The sequence below is a fragment of the Botryllus schlosseri genome, chromosome 2 (genome assembly GCF_051294905.1).
Source record: "Botryllus schlosseri isolate E-star chromosome 2, Bs_hap1, whole genome shotgun sequence".
Taxonomy (NCBI): domain Eukaryota; kingdom Metazoa; phylum Chordata; class Ascidiacea; order Stolidobranchia; family Styelidae; genus Botryllus; species Botryllus schlosseri.
In genome coordinates, this window is record NC_137237.1 from 9,943,237 (window position 1) to 9,956,085 (window position 12,849).

Below are 12,849 nucleotides of genomic sequence, written 5' to 3' on the forward strand. Positions count from 1 at the left end.
GTTCCATCTATTCTCTTTATCGCGATCTTGTGGTATCCATGAATGACGAAAAAAATAACTAATTATGATGACGTACAAGAAATTATAAGTTATCGAGTCGAGTCCTTTATCAGAATTAGATAGACAAAGGATACCGCAGAAATTCCCATCACATCGCATCCCATGTTATGAGTATATCACCAGCAGGGCCAGAAATGTCGCAGCCCAAATTCAAGCTCGAAGTAGCCCGAAACATAATTCGTAAATTAACACATATAAATACTATTTGGGAGATTTATTCAACATGAAGATTTTCGTCGCGCCTCTCGCGTTTTGTGTCATTTGATTTCTCGATTTTTATGGGGCTACCCTATACCCAACAAAAAATTCCATAATTTATAGAAATGACTCCGAATATATTCGCAATTATGAGAGAATGGCTTATTCCTAATATCTTTGAGGCCCTTGCCATGCGTGGCTCAGGGTTCGTATTGGCGCCGACCATTACCGCGCCACGGCACATTAAGAGGTATGAAGTTTAGGTCAAAGTGTGGCTAGGTGTACTTCCAAAGTGGCCAACGCGTGTTGGTCGAACACCCTGAGGTGGTCAGTAACGAAGTACTTTTTCGGAGTACTCAAGTAGTTTTCCTCTACTTCTGGTACTTACTCAAGTAGATCTCATTTTCGCTACTTCTACTTCTACTTCGTAATATTTTGTGATCTACTTACTTACTTTTCGCTATTTTCAGTTTGTCAAGTAGAAGTAGTTTAATCTTCCAATCAGGAAGATATCCTGAAGAATTTCGGGGCTGTTCTCACGGAGTATCAACATTTAATTTTCATAAAAGTTTAATAAAGTCTAGAATTTTCGTCGAGCTTCGCGCGCAGTGCCGGATACGGAGTGACCAGTATGATTTCACAAAGGATCGGTGAATACAATTTAGGTAGAGGGTTGGCGTGGTTCCGTTCACACCACATTGTCGCCCTTCGTTAATTTCAAATAATTCATCACAGTATATATGGCTCATCATAACGTTTGAAACTGATGTTTCGCAATCTAGCATTCACTTGTCATATTGTAATCTAGCATGTCCACGGCGTGTCCAAATCTGGAAAAGTGGACTCTGACTTTTTTTAGTTTTAGAGCTGTTTTAGTATGCCACCTTTGAAACTTTCTAGACTAAAAACATGAAATACATGTGCCGCTTTTAGAAGTAGTATTTATATTTTACTTTCAATTCCCAGTATCATATACTTTGAGTTCTAATTAATGTCAGTTCTTGTGTCTGAATAACATACATGTTGAAGTATACAAGCAAGTGCAGTAATGCCTTCAATTTCTGGAAATAAAGCTACACAATATGGCATTTTTACGGTCCACCTTATTTTTCATTAACGTTTACTAATCGCGCAAAGTGTTTACACCGTATCCTATACAACTTCTCGGTATTATTCTTCGACTAAACTACGGGCCTCATAATATCGGAAATGGCGTCATACCATGCTATTTTCTAAAACGTGTTGTTCGAGACGACTAAGGATTAGCATCACATTTTCATATCAATACTATCATTTTCATCCCATGATGTGGACGAATATCTCATGCTATCGACAATTGGATACCTGTTGGTATGCATCAATATGAATCAGACTCGCCACCTATGGCATAGCTCAATTTGCACCTTTTTGCAATCCATGTGAACGAATTAGGATCGTTTTCATAACTACTTACTTACTTGAGTACTTTTACATCAGTCAATTTTACTTCTACTTCAAGTAGTTTTAGGTTGCTTATAGAAGAAGTACTTTTACTCGTACTTGAGTAGATTTTTTTCGTCGCTACTTCCGCTTCTACTTGAGTAGATTTCTTGACTACTTTGACCACCTCTGCGAACACCCTATATCTCCATTGTCCATTGTCGAATTGTCCATAAGCACCTAAATGACCGGACCCTAGTGGTCCTGTCCTTGCAATCTGAGACCCACAGTACAAATGGTACCCGCTTAAGAAAATGAGGCGCCCCTGAAGAAATGCTAATTTCTAATGGTGTTCGTCTCACGAAAGAAGTTCTCGGTTTAGTTTGGCCTGATACATCTGAGCGATTCTGATATCTATAGCGACAATCCAGACGGGAAGTCACGAAGTAGCAAAATCAAACAAAGTATCGCATAATTAATAAAAAAAGGAGCCAAGGAGAAAGCAGATGGACATGTTTTCTACAGCATCGACGAATTAATATAAAGCAAGCAATTTATTGATTGGTCTACGTACACGTCGTACATATACCGTGTATACTTCAATCATCGAGAGTGGCATGAAATCATCCTTTACCATGCCGCGTGATGCTTCTGTGTCGTCTTGAACGTTGTTTGAATTCCGGGGTAGCCTACTTACAACGGATCAAATATATTTTCACATTTTTAAAAACGCACAAGGCAAGGCATCTCCCTGCCAACAATTTCCTGATTCGACTAAGATAAGAATGATTTAGGTTCCGAAGGTTTTGAATTTGGGACTTAAATCCAGACCCACCCAAATCGGATCCAATGTCTAGTAAAGCCAACGCGCGGACTGGTTTCTCTGATCACACATTCAACAAAAAAATTCTCCAACTTGATACATGACGTGAATCTATACCATTCAATAATATATATTAGATTTTGTTCCGCGTGTGGCTTAAAGTCCAGTCACAGTAACGCGCAGCACATCTGAGCTCCCCGTCTCTGAAGTAGCCTGCTTCGTGCGATTGTCACCAAGGCTGCAGGAACTGAAGAGACGACGGAGATAACGACTCGTGTGGCTGCGCATTTTCGGCGAACTGATGTTGTAAAATATCGGGTTCATACACTCCGACAAGCGCAGGCAGAAGTATTGAAGCAATCCGAACCAGTAGTCCGCCACGGGATCGCTCGCGGATAAAGACCATAGCTCGTATGCTGAAATACAACATACGAAGTACAATCGGCAACAAACCGCACTAGATTAGAAAGAAGGACTTACTGACGAAAGGAAGATACCCGAACAGGAATGACACGACGATAAGGGCCAGCTGTAATACGGCCTGCTTCTCTTTTTGCACCCTTTTGTTCATTGCGGTGTCGTTAATCCCACGTGACGACACGGTGTGTTTGTGCACCGACCGGCAGATGAAGGGAGACACGATAGCGACCATCAACATGGGCAGCAGGATGAAGAGAATGTAGCTTGACATCGAATACTTTTTGTAGTGCTCGACTCTGTCACGTGAAAGAGCCGAAGTCAATAGCGATGCGGATTATTTGATGTGTAGAGGTGGTCTGTAACGAAGGACTTCAACTTCCTAAAAATACACCACTTACTCAAGTGATTATGTCGTTAGGTTGGAGTCGTTAGACTTTACGTCCATTTTTAGTTGAAGGTTTTTAGAGAAAAACAACTGTCCGCTTTTTTACTTAGTCAAGAGGAAAGTCGTTTTTGTCAGGAGTGGTCATTATTATATTTCTAGTTTTCTAAGTACTGAAGTGAATTTTGTCCAAGTCCACTGCTTATTCAAGTGCTTGAGTTTCCACACTACTTACGTGTCTACTTGAACCGTTTTTGAAGCCGAACTACATACTTAGGCGTTCCAGATTATCTCAATTACATAGTAATAGTTAAATGGAGTTGCATCACACTCATGAGTGAAATTGCAATGACAACTGGGCGATGCAGATTGCAGAGCCTGTATGAACTATGAAGGCCGCAAGAGGCTCGGCTGACGCTCAGCAGCGACAACATACGGAACAGCGCCAAATTTATTCTCACTCTTCGTTCAGCGATGACGTGATCTCTCGTTTTGGCCAATTTAGTGAGAGAGTGAGAACCGTATGCGCGTACGATTTTACGCGAATGTGACCCAGCCTTAACAGATTGTTATTTCGAACATTTCGAAAACTGGAGCCCGCTACTGATTAAAAATGATCATCGACGCCTCGATGCGATTTATTTGTTCAAACTCTAAACTTGAATGTTTCTCGAAATAAATAACTTGAGTGGTCTTTCCATGCATAGAAATTGGATGATTCTTCTTGTCATTGAGTTTACATTTCTGGCATTACTTCTACTTGCTCTTGAGGGTCAGTGGACATAATAGCATGTGACACTTCAGCATTCGACAATTGGACATGCAACACTTGAGCATGTGAGTAAAATTTGAGGTTAGAACCGGGTATGATATTGATTGAGGATTGGGTCAGGGTTATGTTTGGGGTTAAAATATATATATGTGTGGATTTCGGGGTAAGGGTTGAGGTTTAGGTTAAGTTTTGGGGTTGCGAAACCACATGCCAAAGTGAGACGTGCTGTTCTGTCGTTTTGCATTGTGTCGCACGCACAATGTCGGGCAACCGTTTTTGAGTACCAAAATGACTACTTTGACCACCTCTGCGTATGTCTATATCTGAGATTTTGCAGCTTGACATTTACCCATTAGGATACGAATGGCACGAGGGTACTATGAATTTTGAATTTCCAGTATCAGTTTAACTGCAGTATAAATGACACGTGCAGAATGGGCAATTCGATGATATTTTCGTATCCTTGAATGTCTGCAATGTATGCCTCTGTAAAAACTGTATATACATTATACATTTGTTGCTCGCCGAGGACAGTATCTAGTTGACTTCACCAAGCCATTGCAATGCCTTCCCGTTGCAATACGATGTTTCGATATGATCGCGTCAACAAAAAAAATAATACAACTACCATTCACTTACTGATCTAACAGTACAGTGCATGCAGGCCACTTCGCCTTCGTTTCCCCACTGGTTCTATTCCTTGGTACACCAGGATCAGCTCCTGTAAATATCGCCATCGGCAGAAACCCGCATAGGAACGCCACCAACCATGTAATGCTGATCCATGCCTACGAACATCAAACTCCAATACAAATTACAGGTTTCCAGACATCCGAAGGCCGAATGGATTGTGTGAAGATTTGCCCCCTTCAGACATATTGGTGTCGTAATTCTGACCGGATTTCTGCTAAACATGGCTCATACTTCAATTTGTGGTGGAAAGAGGAATTTATTTCGCTATATATAGTATACTTTCGAACGAATTCGACTTGCGTTGCGTTTGTACTTGGTAGGTGCTTAATAATTTGGGATTTATAGCCCTAATATACAGCATGATGTCAGATTAAGAGAATATCAAGTCTAACACAGGTAACTCTATTTCATTCACCAAAAGTCATTGTCTGAATTACCATCGCAGTTATGTTAAATATTATACGAAAAACTAATCACCGTTACAGAAATAGTTAAAACTGATCGCGGCTATCACCTTGCGTCGTGGCCTCAAATGACGTTCGATAACTTGGTATCTGACGTGAATGTATACTGTATACAAATGTTATGTGACCGTGACTATTCCATTAACCAGCGCGAGGGCGCTTCAAACCTATAAATGTTCGAAATTCCTAATTTGTAAGTATAATCTATAATCCTGTGCTAGAGGCGAGTTCTGGAAGCGATGATGCTATCCGTCGAGTCATTTTCAAGCTAGAAATAATCCGAAAATTCTGTTAATACATTTGAAATCGGAACCACGCGTATACAGGAATCGTCATAACATTTCAACCGATAAATATATTCACATAGAGAAAGCGGCTCATTGTTAACGAGGTATACCCGATCTTTCGATTCGACTAGGAGTATCCGAAAAATATAGGTATATCATGCAATGTAAGCAATTCCTTCCAGTATCATGCGCTACTGTAGCTGTTACTAAACGCAGAGGGCAAGGTAATATTCCTCCTACCAACCACAGACCTTGGCGCGTCTGTCAGATATGCGACGAAAGACGACAGAATGACGGATCGACAGAAGACGCAGAATTGCAAAATTCAAGATGTGCATCGCGGTTGAAAACGTTGTCATCAAATCGACGGACCAGTAAAGCTGAATAGAATACACTGTGAATAAATGGGTGGAAATGGGTGCATTTACAAGATTTGCACTATAGCGTAGGGAAGTGGTTAACAATCGGGGAGCCGATAGGACAATTCAGGGGTACCACACGAAAATGGGATAAAGAGGGTTGCTGTTAAGATAAGGACATCCAACTTATTGTGAGTAGTATTTGGAATGCAAGGATATTAGGATCGGTATTGTCTGTGGTTCAATTATATTTATCCGCCCAGCACATACAATGTACAATGCGATACACAAGACATAATGCTATATAATGAATATATACGACCAAGAGATGTCTCCCTAATCCACTTAAAATGTATAATAACAGATGTAACAGTATGTTCCCTTCCTCGGTGTCATTCCCTTCGATGTTATTCGTCATTGACTGAGAGTTTTTGTAAGGGGTAGGGAAGGAGGGCCCAAAAAAACTTCAACACTTCGACACTCTGGAACGTGCTACTGCCACGAATTGAGCCGGAGTAACCTGCGTCGACGACTGAATTTACCGCTACGCCAAATCCTACTACGGTGGCTACAAAGAGGTCATTCCCGGCTTGGCCGAAAGGGATAACATTTTTAGTCACCACCATCAGAACCTTGGGATGAACAATGGTATGACGTATAGTTTGATGAACTATTTTGTCATTCGCTCCCAGAGCGTTGCACTCAGGGTACTCAAAGTTCTAGGGTGGCGCGAACTATGCTCCCTTTCAGAAGGTGACGCGAGATTGAAAAGGTTGAGAACCGCTGCTGTAGGATGCAAATCAGGTCACCGTCACCTTCTCGTTCAAAGTTCTGCTTCCACGCCTATTCCAATGGATGGAAACGAGTGGAATACACAAAATGTTTATTGAATAGTATATTTATATTGAAATGAACCCGAAAATTTTCGACTGACACTCGTCAGGGGTAATCGTCAGCAACTAGTAGAGAATTGGAAAGAGCATTGTATATTAACAATCGTATCACAAAATTCTCTACTATAGTTGCTGACGATTACCACAGACGAGTGTCGGCCGAAAATATTCGGGTTTATTTCAATATGAATATACTATTCAATATCAACAATCGTATCACATAATATGTCGTCACCAGCATGAAATTTCGAATACGAGAGCGTTCAATGTACTATTTTCAGATGGTACACAAACTATTTTTGTTGACACAGCCTTGGCTGGTGTATTTTGATAAAAGTCGACTCCAAGGCACACAAATGAAAGTGTGAACGGCCCCTCCAATTGTTGGATAATCCCGGTTGTGCGAAAAATTATCGAGACGACAGATTTCGTGTCGTTGGGAGGGGCCGTCCACAAGAGTTTTCGCCGGGTACAATAGGTAAGAAAGAATGTTTGCGTGACACCCTATGCAATGGTGGAAATCCGGTGAACATATACGATTTTCATTTCCATTCAACCTGCGTGTCATTCCGCTTATAACAAGCTTGTTGCTTTTGATTGCAATCCAACAGCTTATACCTTGCAAAAGAATTCCGGTGGCACCCAAACGTCAAATCCCAATGTTCTACGATACCAGAACAGCGGACTTATAAGCGCCGACATCAGGTCGGAGACGCATAGAGAAGTGATGAAAAACATGAAGACATCTCTGCGAAAAATCATACATACTTTTAGATCTTTTGTACTGTGTAGATATCATGGTGTACTTCTACTAACCTGTGAGCTGCCGTACTCTGTATCACTATGATTGTGATGGTGTTCAAGACAACGCCGACGATAAGAAAGAAGAATATCACGACACCAGAGATTATTATGATGTCGTCTTTAAATGGGCGGACGTAGGGTCTGAATTAATACACATCGACAAATTTGGTGTCTGGTGGTATAGATCTATATGTAAAGTAGTCTGTCCAATGTCATAAACAAAAACACCATTGCGATTTGTTTTCTAAGCATCGTAATCGAGTTTAATTTCGACTCACGTTTGAATGGTGACTGTGAAAGTACGACGATCGCCTCGTGCGAATTTGGGACAATTACATATCATAAATTACAATATGATGCAAGCTGGCATATCAATAACCGACTTGACAATCAATACTACAAACAACATGGTATGGCCAGTATTGGGTAATTCCTATACTAAGTTACTAAGTACAAGTATAGGCTTATATACATTGCAAGGTATCGCAATAATTGATCGACTAGGCAATGGCAACGAAAATGAAACCTTTGTCCCCATATTGAATCCGTCGGTAAGTGAGATACTAGTTTAGGCAACTTCCGCTAGACGTCGATATAGGTACACAGGCAATACAAACTGAAGATCAGTAAAAAAGATAAATAAATTACTTTTCCAGCACCCTCACCGGCTTCGTAGTGACTTTATTTGTGGTGCCAATACAACTGCCATACCACACACGTGAGTATTGTTTTGAATTTGAGATCGTAAAAGAAGGAATCAAAAATCACGGCCGGATTCGGATCGAATTCGACTTGCCGATGTCTGACAAGCCAAACTCGGATTAGGATGCGGCAGTTAAATGGATTTGGCTTGGGTTTGAAAAATATATTGAGTGCCCGCGCCTCTGCTTTACCCACGAGTAGGGTCGCATTTATAACATACGGTGTTTCAAAGCACTTTGTTTAAAACATGTTTTAAACAGTGTTTTAAGCAGAGGCCTTTTAAAAAAATTGTGTTTTTTTAAGTTGTAAAATCATGGCGTAATTGCGTAAATACTTTCCAAAAACATGTTGTATGAGCCTACGGACAATTACCACCGGATATAGACGACGTATATCGATATGGGATGGTTGGAACCCTCAAAATAGTCGGTTCAACAACAATAGTACAGATATTTCGTCAAAGGAATCCTATAATTTCAATTGTCACTGTCAATCCACTATGATGTCACAATTGAATAATCGTGACGTCATGGTTTAAAATAAAATAAATAACCTGTCTTTAACAAGGGCCTTGTTTTAAAAATGTTTGTTTTAAATTGATTTTTGTTTTAAATGCAAAACTACCCACGAGTTTATGACACGACGTATAGCTTCTGTTCCATAAAAGAATGCATGGTGTCTCAAAGATTTGGAAGGCAAACTTCTAATTACAGATCTCCTGCCAGTTCCAAGTCACGATATGTATTAACTATGTATGTGTGTGTGTGTGTGTATGTGCTGTACAGTGTACACACACACATATCATTCCGATATATAATGTAGCCTACCTATACTCGGAACTAAAATGAAGCGATTTGGGTAAAATAAGTCATACTTGGATTCTGCATCGTTTAGAAATGACGATGAAGAAGTATTATCAAACATCTCGTGTCTTTGTCCGATGGAGAGACTTTGAGTGGTCGTAATCTTATTTCTAGCCACAAGATTCTGGGGAGGTAAGGTGTGAAAAGTACGCAACATGGTTAGACCAATGGTTAGACCAACCACCATTGCTTCAACAGTAAACTATATCTCCATTGTGAGCCCGACACGCAACAGTATCACTTTAACGGTGCAATATCTTTGATTGGTCGATCAAGGATCATCACCCAGAACCCAATCAAGTTCCTGTAAGTTCTCTCCTATCTCCCAATGAGGATAGAAGCAGTTTTAGATCACGGAAATTTGTGCACGGCTTATACTTAAAACATCTCTATTTCATTCCAAGTACTGATGAGTCTCAAGCTGGTAATTTGACGACTTTGCTGCGTTTTTAGCGTTTGCATATGAGCCTAATCTATAGTATAAATTACCTTCATACCTGCGTGATATCAGTCGAGATATATTTGCACTACGCTGTACGAGTAGGCCTACACGTGTTATATCACGCTGGACTTCAAATAATTGTACCAATCAATTGTGTGAATCTTTAGGCAAAACAACACCTCCGTATCATATCTTCTCAGTGAGTCATGCCTGGTGGAATCAGGCGTAGTTGACTTCACGAAGTACCTTGCGAAACAGCGTCTTGCTAGAAAGTGATGAGATCGACAACTTTCGCATGATCCTCTGTATCTCCTATCCAGAATAATGTGTAAAGCCAAACTCACCGACGGCCATTCGTAAAGACAATGTTTTGAATTTAAGATGAAATTCAACAGATATTTACGATGGATCGTAGGGCACTTACTGTTCCCGTGTACAACACTCCAGGCGAGATCAACGGATTATGACAATGTAGTGTTTTGTCCTAATGAGCTTTGGTTTGAACGCATTCTAGGGTACAGTAGTACGTAGTGATTTTTACAAACACGGTAGTGGCACTGGAAATTAATTATGATCGCTATTACGGGAATATCCGGACTTGCTCAAAACACGAAACAACTCGAACTAAATATCAAGAAGAATGATAATAATTTGACTATGGCACCTTGGAAATACTTTTGTTGTTGGCTATAGGTAACCTTAATAGTAATACGGGTGACGCGTATACGTACTTTACATCTGGACGTTGTTCCAGATTTTACCCACTTCTAAATTATATAGCACGCAGCTACAACCTAGAAATGTTTGGATTGATTTTCATGCAACGCAAACCATGATTATCTGTAGAATCCTTTCAATAGGATTCGCTACACGCAATCTTGTGGGTGGTACTAGAATTAACCGCGTCACGGTATGAATTTTGTTGACTGGACGATGTGATGTGACAGCCCATTTACTTAAAACGGGGTGTCTTGGTTAAGGCGCGTGTTATATGAATGTCACGTAATCGAGACAATCGAGCAGTTCCTGATCCACTGTGGCGCAACCTTTTAGTTAACGTCCGCTGTGGCCCTTCGTAATATCTTGTGGTTAGTCACCACTTTTTCCAATAATAGTAATACGAATTATAATCATAGCATCAAGTAAGTTCTTGCCACAAAAATTACTCATATCCGTCGTGACTATAGCTACCTACAGATATTTTACTCGTCGAAAACATACATTTGTTACATAACATTTCTTCGAACGTCGATTAACAGAAGTAATCACATATACTGTTGACTTATTTTCGCTTTGCGAGTGCAACGGGTGGCCTCGACTACCCTAAATCTGAAATAGGTATTGCGTTATACAAACAAGTGGATATACACCGTGAAGGTAGAGGCTCATAAGATCAAGGAGCGTATCACCATATGAATCACAGATGACACATCTTAGCAACCATCAAAAGTACATTGTTTCTTGGTTACGATTAGCTCGTATGCGTGCGCAGCCCATGTTCCTATGTCCATCGTGATAAGAATGACATGATGTATAACAGACGTATTTCATTTGACTTTCGCACGTCATAGAGCTGGGGTAGGCAACCTCCGGCCCGTGAGTCAAACCATCTGTTTTTATCCACCCGCGAACACCTGTCTGCGCGCAATTCTTGAATGTTTTGCGCTTGTGTATATCCGTTCCTTTGCAGTCTTCTATAAGTCATAACATGTCGTTTTAGGAAAGCGCGGCTAACCACGGGTACTAACTAGGGATGGTGTGAACGTGAGGTTCACGTTCGCGTTCTGTGTGTGAACCTCAGAAATGTAGAGGTTCACGTTCACAAACGAACCTTGGTAGGTTCTGCACTGTGAACATTTTTCATATATTACAATTTTCACGCCACTTTAACATCTCTGGTTTAAATTATTTGCATTTAAACTTCGGACCACTCTATGCAAGGCGCTGGCAGCATAAAAAATCAACACTGAACGAGCATACACCTCCACTCAAAAATAGTACTTGCTTTGCTACAATTCTTTTTTTTTTGAATTTTTTTCAGCTTTCTGTTTGTGAATATTTAGTGACTCACTGCTGTGAGCGGTGAGATTGATCGGCAATCACACAACATCAAGAACGAAATGCACTATATGTACAGGTAGTCAGCGAATGATGCTTATTCCACCAATCATTCAAATTGATATAAAGAATACGTCGTTGTCTAATGTAAAAATTCCAGCAGGGGTACGGGATCCATTTTGATTTGCTATGTTAATTGTAAAATAAAACCCAAATCTACGCGATTGGATTGTTGTCTACTGTATAACTTGTTTATGGGGTAATATCGGTAGCAAATATAGAACCCCGTTTTACACTCTGCTCAATACCAATGTGTAGCAATGCCAAGCAGACATGGGGTGATTACTTCATGAATGTAATCGATTACGATTACGATTGCAGCGAAATCCGCAAGTAGTCGATGACGATTACGATTACTTTGGAAAAGTAATGACGATTACTCACGATTACATTTATTTTGCTTCTTAGAAGTGATTTTTGGAAGATAACAATGCGATGAATAGGCCTCATGAGAGAAGGTCTTTCTTTTTAAATGAGACGTCATGGCGTCATTTCCTGTATATGACATAATATACCATTGTATGATTTACAGAAATATAGGCATTTCGGTGCCAGCCAATACCGCGCCGCGACACACCAAGATATGCTAACTTGGCCAAAACATTGGGTATTTGTCCAATGTTCATAGCTGCGCTGGATGGTCGCGACGAATATTTTTCTCAATCTCAGCCCCACAATACAAATGCCACCCGGGGCACCCACTGAGGAAAAAAATGAACCCCGTGTAGAAATAAAAATTTCTGGGTGCATCTCACGAAAGTTTTTCGTTTAGTTTTCTTATCGTCTGCAACGTTTTGGCGGATCCAATATCTTTTGACTATATAGCAGACATGAGGTCATGAATTAGCATGCAATAAAGTTATAGTTGTAAATTACGTGCTTAAATATTCGCGTTTGGCGCGACTTGACAGCAAATAAACAGCGAATCCATATTGCATCAATTCGTGTTTTCCAGTTCTTGTAAAAATCCCGGTCGGTAAAGGGGGGTCTGGGGGACTTCGCCCGCCAGAATTTTTATTGATCGCCTTATGGGGGGCCAAAGATCACCATTTTTGAGAAGGGGGTGGCCAAATATTGTTTCGGTACTGATTCTAGCTGCAATCCACTCTAACACGTGATGTGTAAGCGGATGGCTATAGTGGCAGATCCG

General features: G+C 40.5%; 1 protein-coding gene across 1 annotated transcript; it reads right to left on the reverse strand.

The window, feature by feature from the left end:
• Positions 1–1,299: 1,299 nt before the first annotated feature.
• On the reverse strand, positions 1,300–11,253 carry LOC145433428 (growth hormone secretagogue receptor type 1-like). The gene is made up of 7 exons (XM_080310526.1): positions 9,151–11,253; positions 7,587–7,715; positions 7,389–7,518; positions 5,770–5,898; positions 4,714–4,862; positions 2,981–3,216; positions 1,300–2,916 (listed from the first exon to the last, which is right to left on the reverse strand). Exons 1-7 carry the CDS (start codon positions 9,324–9,326, stop codon positions 2,657–2,659), a joined length of 1,209 nt encoding a protein of 402 aa, XP_080166652.1. The 5' UTR covers positions 9,327–11,253; the 3' UTR covers positions 1,300–2,656.
• Between the last annotated feature and the right edge of the window lie 1,596 nt (positions 11,254–12,849).

Excerpts from the sequence above, each read along its gene's own strand:
- LOC145433428 (XM_080310526.1), bottom strand. The coding sequence starts at position 9,326 with ATGGTGGTTGGTCTAACCATTGGTCTAACCATGTTGCGTACTTTTCAC. Across the intron at positions 7,716-9,150 it reads CTAAACGATGCAGAATCCAA|ACCCTACGTCCGCCCATTTA; the intron begins GTATGACTTATT and ends GTATTAATTCAG. Across the intron at positions 4,863-5,769 it reads TATCTGACAGACGCGCCAAG|GCATGGATCAGCATTACATG; the intron begins GTCTGTGGTTGG and ends TGATGTTCGTAG.